Source organism: Meleagris gallopavo, chromosome Z (assembly GCF_000146605.3).
Source record: "Meleagris gallopavo isolate NT-WF06-2002-E0010 breed Aviagen turkey brand Nicholas breeding stock chromosome Z, Turkey_5.1, whole genome shotgun sequence".
NCBI classification, from domain to species: Eukaryota; Metazoa; Chordata; class Aves; order Galliformes; family Phasianidae; genus Meleagris; species Meleagris gallopavo.
Window position 1 is genome coordinate 238,509 of NC_015041.2, and position 18,545 is coordinate 257,053.

At 41.7% G+C, this 18,545-nt stretch overlaps 2 protein-coding genes across 6 annotated transcripts in view; both read left to right on the forward strand.

Moving 5' to 3' along the window:
- Nucleotides 1-18,545, forward strand: part of LOC104914729 (asparagine--tRNA ligase, cytoplasmic-like) — a 95,229-nt gene that overhangs the window by 18,652 nt on the left and 58,032 nt on the right. The gene's annotated exons all lie outside the window — the stretch shown is intronic.
- On the forward strand, nt 7-18,539 carry LOC104914731 (phospholipid-transporting ATPase IC-like). Of its 5 annotated transcripts, none has more exons than XR_002109676.1 (15): nt 7-235; nt 7,400-7,592; nt 8,829-8,926; nt 10,135-10,248; nt 10,788-10,886; nt 10,975-11,036; nt 11,466-11,538; nt 11,633-11,703; nt 13,779-13,861; nt 14,560-14,718; nt 14,873-14,961; nt 15,671-15,861; nt 17,485-17,693; nt 18,101-18,220; nt 18,313-18,539. XR_002109676.1 is itself a non-coding variant. In XM_010725122.1 (15 exons), the coding sequence occupies exons 2-14, from the start codon at nt 7,412-7,414 to the stop codon at nt 18,193-18,195; spliced, it is 1,449 nt and encodes a 482-aa protein (XP_010723424.1). In that variant the 5' UTR covers nt 7-235; nt 7,400-7,411; the 3' UTR covers nt 18,196-18,220; nt 18,313-18,539. The 5 variants fall into 5 exon arrangements, 4 of the variants coding, with proteins under 4 accessions (XP_010723424.1, XP_010723420.1, XP_010723423.1 ...); XM_010725122.1 differs by having other exon boundaries at nt 18,176-18,220; XM_010725118.1 differs by having other exon boundaries at nt 18,101-18,539.

An 18,545-nucleotide genomic window follows, 5' to 3' on the forward strand; every position in this document is an offset into this window, starting at 1 on the left:
TCTTTATTTTTTCCCCCTTCAGGACACCCGAGCCTGAAGGCCGTGTGTTCTGTTGTCGTGTCGTTTAAAAACGTGAATGTCTGCACTTGCTCGCTCAGGAACGCCGTGTGAGGCGATGCGGAGCCGTGTCCCGAAGCCGGACGTCGACCTGGCCGCGCCGCCCGCGCTCTGAGCTGCGCACCGAGGGGAGGACGAGGCGTGCTGTGCTGCGGATCCCGCTGCCTGCGCCGCGCCTGTGAGTCGGTTTCCTTCCTCGTGTGTGTTCCTGAGGAAAACAGCCATAGTGGTTGTGGGTAATTACCCGTTAGTTCGTGTTTGTACGGCCTTTAGAGCAGTTACAGGAGTCCATGTTAAGAAACTGTCCTGATTCTGTAGCAGAGCGCTGGAGGTTGCTCGTGAGGCTGGAACAGCTGCCCAGAGAGGCTGTGGATGCCCCGTCCCTACAGATGTTCAAGGCCAGGTTGGATGGGGCCCTGGGCAGCCTGGTCTGGTCTTAAATGTGGAGGTTGGTGGCCCTGGATGTGGCAGGGGGTTGGAGCTTTGTGATTCTTATGGTCCCTTCCAACCTTGGCCATTCTGTGAGGCTCATCAGGCTGCTGGCAGATGGAAGGAGCCTTCTGACGGACACAAATCTGCATCTGAGCCCTACTACCTGCTGCTTTGTTTCCATAGCATCCCTCTTCCGGACGGCTAAGTACAGAGGTGTTAAATGGCACACGAGGTGTCCTTCCACTGAGCAAATGTCAACAGAGACACTGAAACTGCGGGCACAGTATGTGGTGCTCCTGGCAGTAACCATGCTGCCTTTGCTCAGTGCATGGCAGGCAGCGGGTGCTGCAGCTGCAGGGAGCCCAAGGTCTGGGCATGTTGGTGGGGCTGCTAGCAAACTTCGTTGCCATGTGTTCCTTAACTCTATAATTGTCTCTAGATAATGTGAGTTTAATTCCCTGCTTAAGGTGTCCTTGTTAAGCTCAGATTTACTCACAGTTTTCTGCTTGGATCTGTTTGGTTCTCTTTTATAAAGCTTTCTTTTCTGAGACTGATTCAAATGTCGGGGGATGTTTGGTCTGTGTTTTTCTCCACCAGTCTCTGCATTGATATTACTGAAGTTCACCTCAGCGTATGGTTGCTTGTGCATCTGTCCCACACCTGTTTGTCCCTTTGTTAATCTGTAGGTAATGCGAAGCAATGCCCTGTAACTTATTCTCTTCATCCACAGCCTGTGAATATTCCAGTCCCTTGGCTTGCAGTTTGTGATGTTGAATTCAACAAGCCGCTTGCTTGCTTTGCATTGAAGTCCTCTATTTAAATTAGCTAGAATTCATTTTCCATCTTCTTTTGTTGCTGTGGCTTTTATTTTAATGTCACTGGTTTTCATACTGGGCTTAACTGTAATGAGCTACCTCCATTTAGATATTGGTAGAGGTTTGATTGATTCTGTTTCAATTACGAGGGGTTTTGATGTTCTTCCTTGGCTGTTTCTTTTATCTGGCCTCTGCTAAATGAGGTGCTTTGTTTAGATGTAATTGAATGCAGGATATTAGCCAGGAGCTCCTGAAACCCAACCCTGGCTCTGCCTGTGACTTACCATGTGGCCTTGGGCAAATCTCTTACCCTTTGTGACCTGTGCTTGTTGGGGTGAAGGATGTGGTTCCTGCCTTGTCCGCTGGAGACTGAAGGTTCAGGAGCTCTCAGCCCCCTTTGCAAACACTCAGTGCACTGCTTCTGCATCTCTGCTTTTTTGCCAAGCTCACAAAGTTATTCTGTGACTTACAGTGATCCGCTTAGTGCTGTGTTGTGTTGTTGTTTTTCTCGTCTGTTCTTAGATGAATCAAAAATATGTATTTTAATCTGACCAGCAGAGGCAGACAGCTTGGGCAAACTTGTAGATGCCTTTGTCTATAGGCTGGTGCAGAGGGATGCGCAGGAAAGTGCAAAGAAAAAGCGTGGAAGGGTGAGCACTGCAGAGAAAGCAACGTTAGCAAACCCAAGGACAGTACCAGGACTGTTGCTGAAGTGTCTTTCTGAGGGCAGGAAGAGGAGGTAGCATGAATGGCCTGGAGATCTGATCAGAAATAGTGCTTTTTTTTCCCAGCAGCTCCCTCAAGCTATGCTGCCTGCTGGGCAGCCCAGGAGAGTCCCCAGCTTTAGTGGTGATGGGAGAGGTGCAGTAACTGCAATCTGCAACTGTGATCTGTAGTGGGAAGTAACTTTTACAGTTTAAAATGGCTGCTGGTTTTGGTGGAGAGCTGAAACAGCTGAGAAAATAACTGTTTAAACTTCCAAAACGTCTTTCAAGACAGTTTATATATGCACAAAAATAATTATTTCTTCCTTTATTAATCTAATCCATGTAGTTTTATACCATGAATCATGGGAGGAAGTTTAATAATCTCTGTAAAATGCAGGTGGAAACCCCTGCAGAATACTCTTACGGCTACAGCTTGAACAAAGGTTGCCTCCTTTATTATCGTTTGCAAAGATAACTTGGCTTGACTTGGACTTTAGGAGAAGGAAAGTCTATATCTGTTAATGAAAAATCCTAGTGCAGATAATGGGTAAAATTAGCATTTTGTTTCTGTAAGTGCCTCATCTTCAACCGTCATTGCTTGGCTTCAGACAACTGGGACTGTGGGCTGTGGATCTGTCTGCTGTCAGCTTCCAGTTTTCAGTAAGTGGTAAATTAATCTCTTCCTTCTGTAGAGTCCTTTTGGCTCATAATGATAATTTATTTATGTTAGAATATTCTTCGTGTTCATTTTCACACATTCAGTAATTTTGTAGTTCATTGATCCTCGCAGTTGAAAAAGTTTGGTGAAATACATTTTTGGAAACGCCTGTTTTAGTGAGTGGTTGCCGTTGGTGACTTTATCCTGGAGCTAAAATTTCAAGAGTGGAAGGGAAGGCAGGTGAGGAGAAGTTAGTTATTCACTGGATTGTAACCATCTTAAATCTGTCTTCTTGTGGTGGATGTCAGTGCTGATGTGACTGCTCGCTGTCAGTGTACTGATGATGCTAGGTGCCTCCACTATGGTAATATTTGAGGGAAAAGGAAATATCTGCTATTCGGATGAAGTTCTTAGTATCTTCTGCACAGGTTGTGGCCAAAAATTGCCTGAAATGATCTTTTTTTAGAAATATTTCCTGTGAGATGAGATGGTATTGTGAATCAAAATATACATAGTTTATGTATAAAAGCAGTGTATGTATGTCTGTTTGTATACATGTGTGTGTAAAATCTGGGTCTGGGTGAGTGACAGAAATAGGTGACCTAACCAAGCTGACTCAAATGGGATGCTGCTCACAAAACAGGTTTCCCAAGGTTTTGCAGTGATTGTCTGATTCTCTGAAAGGGCTGCCTTAACCTTTTCAGTTCTGCTATGCCACGGAGGTGAGCTCAGACCTGCCAGGTGTGACGTGTATTCTGGTGAGCTGGGATCTGTGATGTGGAGGTATTGCTGCACCACATGTATTTTTCCCTTAGCCACGTTTAATCACTTGAATTAGGATGGGAAGCGTGAGTCACCTCCTGTTAAGCCTGTGTTGGCACTGCCCAACTCCAGCAGGTTTCGAGGTGGCAACTTTTTTCAAGATCACCATGCATAGAAAGGGAGTGGGAGCTCTGATAGACCAGCAAGTCGCTGCTTGTTCCCTGCACTCTGATGGAGCAGCTTGAAAGTAAGTTCACCTATTTTCCCAGGACAGATATTCAGCAGTTTTGTTTCCTGAAACTGTGCTGAGAGCTGATGTGTGTCTGCTAGGTCAGGAGCTGAGGAACCAATTGCCTGGGCAGTGTGTGTCTGGGCAGAGTCTGCTTCTCTACTGTGCCAGGCACCAAACCCCACTGTTTATGATAGTCACAGAGAACTCTTAGGCTGGCATCAAGGTCGTACACCATATCTGATGTGTTCTGAATTATAAGCCTTGTTTGTTAGTTTGTTTGTTCTTAATGCAACATTTGTTTGATTAACCTTGAAGAGTTGAGGCCTCGGGATTCTAAGTGCATTTGAGAATCTCCAACTAAACTGAATCCTAGATAACATTTCTAGGTGTGGAACTTTAAGCTTTTAATAAACTCCTCACATCCTCCTCCATCTTGCGTGTGTCATAACATACGCAGTTAAGATAAATATTGTTAAGATATAGGAAACCAAAGAGAGGAAATTGTCTGCTGAGCGTTCTATATCCAAACAAGGAAGAAGTGGTTGGGGTTTGAAGGGTGGGACAGTCTTGCACGCTGGAGCCATTGGGTGGTGGAATTCGGAATCCTGACAGGAGGAAGCAAGGCAAGTCACAGAATCATTAAGGTTGGAAAAAATCTCAAAGGTCACCAAGACAAACCATCAGCCCACCCCTACCATGCCCACTGGCCATGTCCCCAGGTGCCACGTCTCCACAGTTCTTGAACATCTCCAGGGATGGTGACTCAGTGATTTCCCTGAGCAGCCCGTGCTAGTGCCTCACCACTCAAGTCCACAGCCCTGGACATGAGGAGAGCAAGGATCTACTTGGAAGTGTTCCATGGGGCACGGTCCTGGAGAAGAGAGTTCAGATTTGTTGTCTGGTTTCCAAGGATCTCCTCCTTCCAGAGCAGGAAGTCAAGCTAGTGTGGCTGGGATGTGCATAGATCAACAAGGAACTGCTGCCAAAATTCAGACACAAAAAGGACACGTACAGAAAGATGAAAACAGAGACAGATGATGCGGGAAGAACAATAGAGATACTATTTGAGTGTTCTCAGAAAGGGTTGGGAAAGCCAAAGCCTGCCAGTATGCTGCCTCAGATGAAAAGAACCATGCCTGCAGTCACAGGTGAATTAAAATAGTTATGTAAACTATTGAGGTTGCCTTTCTCCAATGTATTTCAAAATGGAACTCTACCAACATTCCAGTATTCCGTGAGGATACATAAGGAAGTTGGTGCATTTCAGAATGATGACTGATTGTTAGTTCTGATTGGGAAATATCATTCCTCCCATGTATGTCATTTTGGGGATATTTGGGGATGTTTTGATGTAGTCATTCCCTGAAGTAAGTCCAGCTGTTCCGTATCAAGTAGATACACAGATAGACGGCCTTGTGGCTGCAGGCCTTGAGCTCATTCAGTTGATGCTTAGAGGAGCTTGTAGTGATGGTTATGTCCTTGTCCTATTTGTGCTGTTCCATACTCTTTTAAGTAAATTCTTTTCCTTACAGTGTCATTAAGGAGGTTGTTCATAAGATACATTCTGTGTGCTCGTTCAAGAACTTGTCAACTCTAGAATTTCCTACCTATTTTGAGCAGTATGTCATCCATTTCACATTTTGAAAGCAAATCTAGTTTTGTTATTTGCCTGTTATCTTGCAGAAGCTCTTCTTACAGGTAGGTTAGTTCAACAATATATTTTTAATGAAGGGTGATAGTCTATTAAAGCATTTGGCTGGAATCCCTGAAGTGGGGATAGAAATGCAATATCTTGCCATTGAAAGGCTCCAGCTCTCACTGCTGCTTTTTGAGAGCTAAATAGTGGGCTGCAGGAGGATTATCCAGACCCATGCTATCCCTTAACAGAGTCATAAAATCCTTAAGGCTGGAAAAGATCTATAAGATCACCTTGTCCAACCCCATTCCACTCCCACTATGCCCACTAAGCCGTGTACCCAACTGCCATATCTACACATACATGCTGTAATGACCCCCTTCTCTGCTGGCAGGGTGCCCCCTGGCAGTTCAGTTCTTTGGGGATGTAAAAGGAAGGGAATCCCTTTCAATTTCCCTTGGACAGGCCATCAGACTGGTAGCATCATGGGGTATTTTAGGTGATTCCATTTAGCTGTGCATTTATAAAAGAAATGCAGGGTGGTGGTTTGGGTTTATTTTTTACATCTAAGTCTTTTCATGATTATTTAGTTGATTAATCAGTTGAGTAAAGATTAATAGACCGAAGATTCTGTGTGTCAGGTGTGTGAACTTATTTTGCCTTCACTTGAGAGCAGTTCAAAGATCCAGTGGTGCTTTTAGTTCTGAGGGCCACACACGTAAGTGTTTTCAGCTGTTCCCTGCATTTTGTTCCACACATGAGGTGTTAGTATTGCAGTGGCTGTGACTGCTTCTTTGCAAGCCTCAGTGGGGAGCAGCTGAGGGAACTGTGGTTGCTCAGTCTGTGAGTCTTATGAGTTCTGTAACTCTGAGAGTGTTTAGAACAGACAATTAAAAGTTTCACGTTGCATGTCCCATGTGTTAGTGACCAGCTGTAATGTCCCAGCTAATGGCATTGGTGAGTGGCTCCTAGCAGCCTGAGTGGTTTTTTAAGAAGCTGTGTCCATCTCTATATTCTGATTGGGTGCCTGCAGGTTTGGTTTTAGTTTTAAGCTAGCTGTTCTGAAGCATTCACTTGTGTGCTGCTGCTCAGAAGTGGATCACGCTTTGAGCTGCCAGCCCACGGTCGTGTCATTTGAGCAGCATATTAAGTGCTCATTTAATATTTATATCTCTCATAAGAGATATTAAGGAAGGAAGGCAGTTCTGCTCTGTAAAAATGGAAACCAAAGTGGTTACCAGCAGGGTTTGGTGTCAGCCCCAGTGATTGCTGTTGGCTGGCATTGCTGACAGCAGTGTGGAGATAGAGTGACGGAGCTTTACATGTGCTGAGGTGACACTGGGCTGCGGGGACCCAGGAGAGGCTGGCTGGGGCTGGCAGGCTTCTGAGCTCCAGGAGGCAGCCCCTTCTTCTCCCTGGAGTTTTCAATCACATCAGAGTCTTTTCAGAAGTGTTGATCTTCCAAAGCAAGTAACTGAAGCTTGAGTACAAGAAATTTGGAAATTGCGTGGCTAGAAATGAACTGTACACACTCACTGGGGCAATCTGAACTGTTGTACCAGGTCAGTCATTAAAATGCCAGGACACTAAGTGAAGCAGTGAATAGGCCAACTGTCAGTGTAGACCTCCCTAGGAGTTGTACAGGTGGCTGTTTGCGGGGGGATGTGGGTTGGAGTTACAAGTGAGAGTTGGTTGCTGGGTTCAGTTTACAGCCAATTAATTGGAGCAGCTGAAGGTGTGGAAGTGGTCTCAGTGACCTAAAAATGCTGAAGGAGGCTAGGGCCCAGCTCCTGCACCCCTCTGATCCTGATGCTGCTGCACATGTGGGTTGCATGGCTACTGAGAGCTGGATGTTCCCAGGCTTGCTTGTTTCTGCATCCCATTAAGGATGTCCTGCATCATGACTGTAAGATCCTCCTTGGTCTGCTGTGTGTGTGTGTAATTAAATATAGCACAGTTCAGTGCTCTCAGCTGCTCCAGGGGAACTAGTTTCAAATTTGTTTTTTGCTAAACATTATTGACAAAGTAAACTTACGGAGTTGTGGTTTCCAATACCTGCTTTGTTAGCTCTGCTTCTGAACCTTTACAAAATGCCTGCAGGGCAGTAGCAGCATGAGTTCGGAACGGGACTCGGAGACCACTTTTGATGAGGATTCCCAACCTAATGACGAAGTGGTGCCATACAGTGATGATGACACAGAGGATGAGCTAGACAGCCAGCAGCCTGCCGTTGAACCAGAGCAAAACCAAATCAACAGGAGCACCAAGGAGAGCCAGGAGCCACTGAAAAAAGGTACTATTCTGATGGAAACTTGCTTTGGGTAGCTAACGGTACCAAAACCAGAGGCTAAGCCACATGTGGATCCATCTTCTCTTTGTAATTTGTGTGTTAGATTGGATTTGGACTGGCTTAGAATCACGGAATGGCTCAGATTGGAAGGGACCTTAAAGATCTTCAGGTTCCAAAGATCATCTAGCTTATCCAAATGGAGAAGCGATTGGTGGCAATTCAATCTAATAAATATCTGTATGAAAGTCAGCTTAACTCCAGTCTGCATCTAGAATTCTGTGCCACTACCTGGTGCATAACAGTAATGATCTGCCTTGTATCCTCACATTAATTAAGGTGGATACTAGAAGTACATGGCCTGTGGTCCAAGAACTGCTTGAACAGAGCTTCACTTACTTGCCTTCTCCATCACCTGAAAATTGAAAGAAGCATAACACAGTTATTTCTATTTGGTTGTTGCTTTTCATAGCTTTCTAAAAAACTTCAACGTAGAAATGGATGGTTTCTTAGGAAATGCTTTTGAAACTTTTTCCCTGAGGAGGCTGTGTATCAATTCCAGCTTTAAATGCCAAATACTGAAGGTAACAGATCCAAGCAAGCTTGCTGGGTAGTTTGTAAGTGATTCTGAAGATTGTTGTCCAAAACTTCGGAAGGCTGCTGCTGACATCTCTTGTTTAGTTTTATTAAATTTGCTGCATACTGTAATTCATATTCCTGAGTTTTTAAGCAAGCAATGAAAATTCATGGCTGAGCACATTAAATTTTTACTTATGATTGTTAATGAAAACACACTATGTTTATATTAATGCTATTTTTTTTTTTTTTTCAGAAAAATGAGTGTATCTTTCAATTTTTGAAAAGGCTGAGAAACCCTGTTTTTTGAGTGCACGGTGCTTCGCAGTTGTTAGCAAAAGAGTGGAAATAAGGGAATTTAGTCAAGGGTGCTTGACTGAATGTTTCTCTATGCTTTCAGTTTCCTGTGGGACTTCCAAATTGTTATGTGACTTTTTCCTACTTCAGTTTATTTTTTAACTAATTTATTTATTTGTTAGTAAAGACTAGTAATCTGGAAATATCTTACACATTTTATTGGATGATATAATATGAAAAGTCAGTTCCAGTCTTGTTTCAATTGGAATTACCTTAAAAAGATGGCGTTTGAAAGAACCTGACTCTGGTAGAATGGCTTCCTCATGTGTAACAATCAAATATTGACCCGTATTTACCTTTTTCTTCCAGACTGCAGCTGGCAAGTTAAAGCAAATGATCGTCACTTCCATGAACAGCCCCAGTTTAAGAGAAAAATATTTCTGTGCTTCAAAAAAAGCAAATATGCTGTAAGTTTTCTGTGCCTCAATTACATGGCTGTAGGACTTGTCAGGGTGAACGCTTTCTTGATCTCATTAAGGTCTTTTCAAACGTTGTTGACTGGTGTAAAAGCCACGATTAATGCTCTATTAGGATTTCCAGTAGAAGCAGGAAAATGTAATTGATTTGAGTTTGTGAATAGAAAATGTAGGTATCAAGAGACTTGCTTAAGACAAAGTAAAGAATTAAAAGCCAGATATCTTCAGATTCTGAATTTTATCCTGCCAAACTACAGCTGTTGCAAACATCAAGAAAGCTGCCTTCTTTCATCAAAGAAGGCTGTGTGTAGGATTAAGCAATATTCTGATGAAACTTGTCTGGAACAGTCTTAAAATTAGACTGTAGGGAATGTCTGTTCATTTAAACAGTGTTATTGCATGTACACCTGATTAGGATCAAGGAGACTGTTTAATTCAAAGTATTAAATTTGCGGTGCCAGTTGTGATTGACACAAAATTGGACTTTGGGGTTAACATGTCAACTCTGGTGTTATTGGTGGTGCATTGGCCAGTGTGTTTCATTGTGCCTGGTGAGATATCTACCTTACAAACTTCATGTTACTGAATGCATGATTATGAACATTTTATACCAAAATTTCTGCAGCTGGAGCCATTATTCAAACAGAAGTCCTTTATGTCTAACTAGGTAGGGACCACTGATGGAGGCTACTCTGAGCAAGTTTCACATAGTCCCTCCTGAAGTCTGATTCAAAGACTTGTGTCTGAACGTATTTTTGTAGATAGACATCTGACACCAATTGTATCCCTAATAGTGGTGCTGTGTATATAGCAAATAATGCTCATATGCCTTACAGAGAAAATAGAACAGGATAGGGAGAGCACTGAAGTTTTCCCCCTGCACCATCTTCCTATGGGAGCTTCCTGGAGACAGGCTGTGCCCTTCTGCACTGTAGCTGTGTGATGTTCTGTAGTCCCTCAGTCTCACGAAGCTAGATATGAAGTCTGTGATGCTTTTTGGCTGTATTAATGCCAGTGAAACACACTATTTTTTTGTGTCATTATGATAGTAACCCACGTGAAACTGTTGAAGAAAGCTACAAGTCTAACAAAGTTTATAGGAAAGATTTCACTAGTAAATGTTTTATTAACATATGATCTGTACGTTTGTAAAGCAAGAAGAATCTTATGTTATGAATGACATTTGATTTATTCAACAGGGAAATGCAATTAAGACGTACAAGTACAACCTTGTCACTTTTTTACCACTGAATCTATTTGAACAGTTTAAAAGAGCAGCCAACACCTACTTTCTAGTACTACTCATTTTGCAGGTAAGGCATGATTTATAAACAGAGAATAGGAATTGTAAGTGAGTTTGAGGTGCTGATCTACCAAGTTGAATAACACGATACAATTAATTGCTGTCCTTTCAGGAAATTGCATGATATCTGTGAGGGACCATATCTGAACAACTATAGAAACTAAGGATATCTTAACAGAAATCCAAATCACCCTACCCTACTTTTGTATTACCTTAGATTAGCTAGTTGTTAAATTGATTAATTTTGTGAGGAAAAGTTGATTCTTTTGTCTGTTACTCTGTAAAACATGACGACTTCCACGTCCCATTCATAAAGCAGAAGCTCCAAGAGAAAATACAAGCAATTACAATTGCTAAAGAGGAGCCAATGTTCAGGCACGACAGCATGGCCAAGCTTTGCTAGCAGAGTTTTTCTTTCCATCTTCATAACCTGATTTAAAATTCTCTGATGTGTTGGTTCCTCTTGTAATGTCATAACTGGCCTGCTACTTACTGTTTCTGAAGTGAGCCTGATGATTATCCTGTACTGATTCTGTTTGTCTCTGATAGGCAATTCCCCAGATAAGTACTCTGTCATGGTATACAACGCTGGTGCCCTTACTCTTGGTGCTGGGAATAACTGCGGTCAAAGACCTAGTGGATGACATAGTAAGAAACACGTTCTGTTGATACTAAAAGCAAAAGAAAACAGTTGTTTCGTGCAGTTGGGAGTACATTCTCTCCTCCTGCTTTTCAGGTTCGTCACAGGATGGACAATGAGGTTAATAATAGAGCATGTGAAGTCATCAGGGAAGGAAGGTTCGTAGTTTTCTTCTTAAGGTAGTAACTGATGTTTGTTGCTTTGTTACATAAACCATACGTGACAGAGAATGTTCAGCTTTTTGTTCTCTACTATTCCATACGTCTGTGTGAAAAGCTAATTGGAAACAGAAGGGAATTGCTGAAAGGAGTCATTTAAACTTAGTTCTTAGTGACACTCAATCTGTGCTAAAAGCAGCTTCATTGGAGAGGTGGACAGAAACTCATATATAAGCAAGCAGGGAAGAAAGGAGATAGGCTTTCTTCTAAGTTTTAGACCCCCATCTAAATTACTGTTTCGAAAAACAAGAGACATCTTAACCAAGATGTAATGTTTTTGTACTACAGAAAGTTTAATATTTCATGATTTGTAGGGTGGATACTATTCCAGATGAAATAATAATAATCATTAAACTATCTTGGTACTAGGTTCAAAAGCATGAAGTGGAAAGATATTAAAGTTGGTGATATCATTCGTCTGAAGAAGAATACTTTCGTTCCTGTAAGTGCTTTAGATACATTTGTTTTGTATTCCTACAGAATTCTGTAAGATCTTGACTTGGATTTATTTGCTGCTTATTTATTTGTTTTACTAGGCTGATATTTTGCTGCTATCCAGCTCAGAACCAAACAGTCTCTGCTACGTAGAGACAGCTGAACTAGATGGGTAAGAATGTACATAAGGATTTTTTTTAATTTCGGCTTACTGGTAAAAGAGCAATAAGTGTATATTTCAGAAATAAGGCAATTAAATTAATACAATTATTTTTGAGGTAAGGTTGCAATTAATTGCTTTGTCTTCATGGGAAAGGTCAGTTCCTAGGTTCTTGTGCTAAGAAGCAATGGCAAACAACTGGAAGAAGAGGATGGTCCAGTCAGGGACCACCTGTACAAACTATCCCTGACAAGCCTGATGGGATTCATCTGAGGGTGGTGAAAGTTCTCTGGCATCATTGCTGAGCCATTGTCAGCCTTCTTCAAAAGGTCACAGAGACAAGGGGAGTTCCCAAGGCATGGTACACAGCAAGGATCACACTCTTCCACCAAAAAGAGCCAAAAAGGATATGAAGGAAACTACAGACCAGTCTGCCTCGCCTCATTCCCTGGAAAAACTGCAGGACAGGAGAGATCATGGGAACTATTTACAGACATGCAGAAGACGAGAATTTGAGTGGGGAAAGCCAAAGATTAACATGGTGCTTAACCAGCCTGATTATTGCTTCCGTCTCGAAATGTCTTCTATATTGGATATGGGGCCCATTTCATAGCAGAAGATGTCATCCACCTTGATTTTATGAGTGCATTTGATAAGATATGCTTATTGACAAGCTGCTAGTGTCAGAACTGGACAGACAGATCACAAGTCTGGGAGATAGGAATGGGGAAACCAGCTGAACAGTTGAGAGCGGAGGTGGCTATGAAGTCCTGCACCTGGGGTGGGGTAATCCCAGCCAGCAGTACAGACCAGGATCTGACTGTCAGGAGTGCTGCTCCATGAAGCAGAACCTGGAGGTTCTTGTGGACAGCAGCCATTAGAGCACTCTTGGAGCAGTGGGCTCTGGCAGGCCTGCCATAACCAACCAAGAGATGAAATTGTTCTGTAGTTCCTGACACCTGTTAGCCACACCAGGAAAAATGTCCAGTGCTTGATTCCAACAGTTTGATGAACAGTAAAAACTAGCAAGGGTCCATTGAAGTGCCACCAAGATGACTGAAGTATTGGTGAACATGGTACACTGAGAACAGATGCAGAAGTGGTGTTATTCTGCCTGGAGGAGTGTCATTTAATAGTAGTCTTTTAGTATCTCACAGTTGGAGTGAAGATACAGTGTTCCCAAGGATGCACACTGACAGCATAAGGAATGCAAGAGAGTTCAGGGGAAATTCTGTCTGGATTTGTGTAAGAAGTGGTTTGTTTTTCTCACGATGAAGAATTTTTACCATTGGAGTAATCAAGATTTAGGTTGATGGGATCCTGGATAACTTCATCTGTGGTCTAGCTGCTGACAGGAGCTTGGACTGCTTATTGCCAGAGATCTGCAACCTGCCCTCTCCTATTTTTCTAGTCATGTCTTATTGCCTGTCAGAGCAAGAAAATTAAAATAACCAACAACAGAAGTCCAAATAAGCAAACAATTTTCTGTGGAAGTTTTTTTCATTGATGCTGCTTAAACAGTGTAAATCTTACTATTTCTGTCGTGTTGCTTTGCAAATGTTGTTTAGTTCATGTTGTCAGAGAAGGTAGTATTGATTTTTTTGTTTTTCAAGAGAAGTCTGTGATAGCAGGGACTTCACCTAATGAGATGACATTAATTTTGCTTTCTCAGTCAACTTTTAGTGACCTTGTAAGCAGTAACTTGTAACATCATGCAAAATGTTTGCTCTCACTTGGAGCTCTTAACAATGTCAGTTATTAAATATTGCTTTGAGCAAACCATTAATTGCATTTAATTACTGCTGTAGTAGTACAGCAGTGTTTCTGAGAAACCTCACTTTTCTGAGTGAGAGGAGGTAAGGGGTTGTTACAGTGTCTGATCTTGTAGGTGAGGAAAATCAGCCAGTGTAATAATTGATTGTGTTGCTTGTGAGTGTTTCATGTCTGTGGAAACACACAGCTTTGCTTATTCCTTCCAGGTGGGAGGCTGCTGTCTACTGTGCATTGATTGACTTAATTTAATTTTGTTCAAATGTTTTTCCTGTCAAAGCTCTTAAAACAATGTGCTTTTTATCCTTTATTTTTAGTGAGACAAACTTAAAATTTAAAATGGCCCTTGAGGTAACAGACAGGTATCTTCAAGAGGAGAATGCGATGGCAGACTTCAATGGTTTGTACAGTTATATTTTTTTTATTACAGCTATTCAAATGTTGATCAAATGATTTACAGTCCACGTAAATACAGCAGAGAGTAGACTGAGGCATTAATACTGGTGCTTGTGACGCTGAAGTTAGCACTGGCAAATTGCACAAGGATGCTGTGAGGATGAGCAAAATACAGTCTATCTGAAAATAAGACCTGGAGCTTGAATGAACTATGACACATTGACCTTTTATTAGCATTTGCATGTGTTTTTCTATGGGGGAAAAAAAACAGTTTGCTGTCAGAGTTGAGCCTGGAAAGGTTTCTATTCATTTACTTATGTCTTGGTAAGTCTGTTGTCTATTTATTTACGTATCTTCTGATGATAGAGAATACAACATGAACCAAAATTCTAGGGCAAGCTGACTGTGGGAGTGATCAATCAGAGACAGTGGGAACAGGGCAAGTTCTAAGAGTAGAATTAAAATGTCACTGTTTGTAGCCAAAATATTCACAGATATCTGTCTTACCTTGTGAGATCGTTGCTGGGAAGTCTTCAGTAGTAGAAGAGCTGAACACTGTGTTCGTCCTGGAATTTAAGATCCAGAGAGAGCTTTGCTCTTGCAGTCAGGCCCTTGTTAAAATTTGAGAAATATTAAAAGAAAAAGTGGGCAAGAGGTTTTTGGTGGTAAATGCTGTGTATTAAACACATTCTCAAAACTTAGGTCTGATTGAATGTGAAGAACCTAACAACCGACTGGATAAGTTCACAGGAACATTATTCTGGAGAAACAGGAGCTATGCATTAGATGCTGATAAGATCTTATTACGTGGATGTAAAATTAGGAATACAGATTTCTGCCATGGGGTTGTCATATTTGCAGGTATGTCTGAAATTAATATGTGTAACATTTGCTCATCAAAAGAGTACTCCCAGGAGGAAAATTGTGCCCTTCTCTTATAAACTTTGACTATTCCCACTTTTTAAAAATGACGTTTGCTGTGTTAAATCTTTCCTTTTTTTTTCTTTTTCCTTAGGTGCTGATACAAAAATAATGAAAAATAGCGGAAAGACAAAATTTAAAAGGACAAAAATTGACTCCCTTATGAATTACATGGTTTACACTGTAAGCCTTTTTCTTTAAAATTCAGAAGTTTGAGTTCTTTTTTAAGTAAACAGAGTGAATGCAAACTTAGGAAGCTTTTTTTTTTTTCCTTCTGATATAAACAGTATACATCTTTGTTTTGAGTTGGGATGAAGTAGGGGGAGGAATCTAGCAGTTGGAATCTATGGCCCTAAAATGGAGATAGAAGGCAGCCTGCACAATGCAGAAGTGTATTTCAAAGCCAGTGTTGTGGGTGCTTCTGTCTGCACTGAACTGCTGGGTAGAGAGCCTTGAGGATCCAGGTCCTGGTCCCAGGGTCTTCTCAGCACCTGCATTTCTTCTCTTGGAACCTGTATGAGGAATGCCTCTGTCCCCCAGCCCATGCTTTAATCAGCAAGATGATTCCCTGAGATATAGGAAAGAAGTAGAGGGAGCTGGGCAGCTGGCAGGTGGAGGCACTTAGCTCAGCACCAGTACAGCCCTGCTCGGTGCATGTTCCCGTGCCCTACTTGCTGCCTTCTTAAGCAAGTGTCAAAACATGAGAACTGTGCTTGGGGCATAGCCTGAAATTAGAACTCAGATTACCTAAAGAGTCTATTTTGTGGGAAAGGTTCGCTCACCTTCTCATTATTTATTGTTTATGTAATATTTTGGTTTGAACATGTTGATTTGAGAATGAAGTCTAGCAAATATTATTGAGGTGCCATACAACTCTCTGTATACACTGCAGATCTTTGTTGTCCTCATCCTGCTTTCGGCTGGCCTCGCCATCGGGCACACCTACTGGGAGCAGCAGATTGGCAACTCATCTTGGTACCTCTACGATGCACAGGACTACAGTCCTCCGTACCGCGGCTTCCTTAACTTCTGGGGCTATATCATTGTTCTGAACACTATGGTTCCCATTTCTCTCTATGTGAGGTAGGTCAGCACCTTTCAATAGTTGGACTGTTGATAGGATTCAGTTACTAAACTTCAGAATTATATTAGGAAGAAATTCTTTACTCAGGGGATGGTGAGGCACTGGCACAAGTTGCCCAAAGTAGTTGTGGATGCCCCTTCTCTGGAGGCATTCAGAGCTGAGTTGACCTGGGCAGTCTGGTTTAGTGACTCGTGACCAGCCTATATTAGGGGGGTTGGAACTAGATGATATTCTTTGATTGCATGAACTAACAGCCAACAAAGTTTACTTTCCATGGTGGTGACAGATGCAGCTTCACACTGGATGGGAACACAGGCTGATATACTATCTTACTGAGAAGATGATATGCTCTATTTGTTAGGATTCTAGAAGAAAGTGATTTTTTTCTGTACCATTTTCATATAAAATCATCACCCAAATCCCTTGGACACAGAATTTGAAGATACTGAATTTGTCTTACATTGATAAGTATATATGTACTTTACAATTTGACTAAGGAAAAAACTTTCCCGAGCAGTGATCTGTGACAGTATAGGAGAGTTATCTTTCTGCAATTTAAATTCTTGATCTAATCTTACAGTGCATGAAAGAAACTACTTTTGTAATAAAATGAAATAACATATTCATTCTTCAAAAGAAAAACCTTAATGCTCTTATCATAGAATCATGTAATAGTTTAGGTTGGAAGGGACCTTCGAGATCATCTTTTTCCAACCCCCCTGTCATGGATAAGGACACCATCCACTAGACCAGGCTGTTCAAAGCCCCGTCCAGCCTGGCCTTTAAAACTGTGCAAAGCTGGCCTTTTTCTAATTTAACAACTGTGATCCCAATAACATCAAAATTTTCACAAAGTTAACAAAAAGTTGAATACTACTTTTAAGACTTTTTACTTTATCAAAATAATTTCTATTTCCAGTGGCTTTTGCTTCAGCCTCAAAGCTCCTCGTCACACTTCAGTTTCAAAGTTTAAATCCTTCATAACATACAGTAGATCTAAAAGAAAAGATTACGGTACCACAGTGAACATGAATACAACAAAAAGGAGGTGCTTTTTAATAGTAGTAATAAAAATCAAGTTCTATTCATTGGGGATTCTACAATGAATTCTTACTAGTTGCTTCTAACAAATAGCGTGTTAGTATTTGTTTTACTTCAGAATCACTAGAATTTGGGCATAAGATGCTCTGATGTCAGAGTTTAAATGCATTAACGATTTTACCCTTGACAAGCACATCTAGAACATACCTAAAGTCCTTCAGTTTCCTACCTCCTCTTCTCCAAACGGTACTTAAAATGCTATTCCCATGTTGGATTTCTATTTGCTGTAGCAGCACTGATATTTTTTGGCTTGATCAGGATACAGAGGCTTTTCTGCAGTCACTGCAGTGTTGTTGAAGTTGAGCTGTGTGGTCTGACGTTGGGTTGAGCGGCCTGTCTAGGGGTTATGGCACTCTGTAATGAACTGGTAAAATGTGATTGTTTTGTCTTAAGCTCCTATGCTATATAGGCAATCTTGAGTCTCTGAAAGTACAGCCAGAGCCCTCCAGATCTGATAAAATGTCATTATTTTGAATATAAGTTACAACTGGCAGCAACAACTTCTGGTTTATTTCATTTAGCGTCGAAGTGATTCGTTTGGGCCAAAGTTATTTTATAAACTGGGACCTGCAAATGTATTACCCTGAGAAGGACACGGCTGCAAAGGCCAGAACCACCACTCTGAATGAGCAGCTGGGGCAGATCCATTATATCTTCTCCGACAAGACAGGAACTCTCACACAGAACGTCATGACATTTAAAAAATGCTGCATAAATGGCCAAAGATACGGTAAGTCCGTGCCATGACGTTGCAAGCCCCACGGGGAAAACCAGGTTCTGATTTCCACATCAAGTGCCAAAGCATTGCAGTACCAAAGGCAAGGTTTGCTGCTGGCAGTAGCACTGGCAATTCCATATCTGGATGCACAGCTGGGAGTGTCTGTGTCCAGCCAGTATCCTCTGTGCACCTGATGTGTGTCAGGGGCTCTTTGGCAGCCTGCACAACACAGCTGGCAGCCTCAGGTTGATCTCCCACTGTAAGTCTGTGAAAATGAGTAGGAACTTGAATTCTGGTTTGAAATCAGGTGCATGGAGGTCTTTTTGTTTCAAATGAACTTCCACAGCATAGCCCTGGCATTGAGTAAAGCTCCAGTAAAATTGAACTGTAGTTTTCCCCTTGTTTTCATCCTTTTGAAGGGCAAACAATGAAGCGGAATCTTCCAAATAGAAAAGTCAGAAACGAGTAATTTACAGACTGCTTTCTTTTATTAGAAATGCTCTGGCAGAGTTAATCCAAGGAACAACTAAGAAAGTGTGGTAAGAGCAGAAGCTTTTCATTTTAATGTTAGTTCCTTCTGTTTATGAGTTTGTCTGTATTTGGAATAACGCAGTGATGTTCTCCATAACAGAACCACTGTTTGTCAGTGCAAACAACAGAGTGTGCTTCTTAAACATCTGACCTCCAAGTTAAGAAGAAGGATTTCTGACAGTGAAGGCTCTGTTAAAACAACAAGGATGTTTTATGACACTTGTACAAGATGCCTTTTTTCTAATTTTTCTGGTATCACTGACATAGTGATACCAGCATAGGCAGGTATAGCCACCAGAATAAAAGGTACTGATGATATGAATGAATCTGACT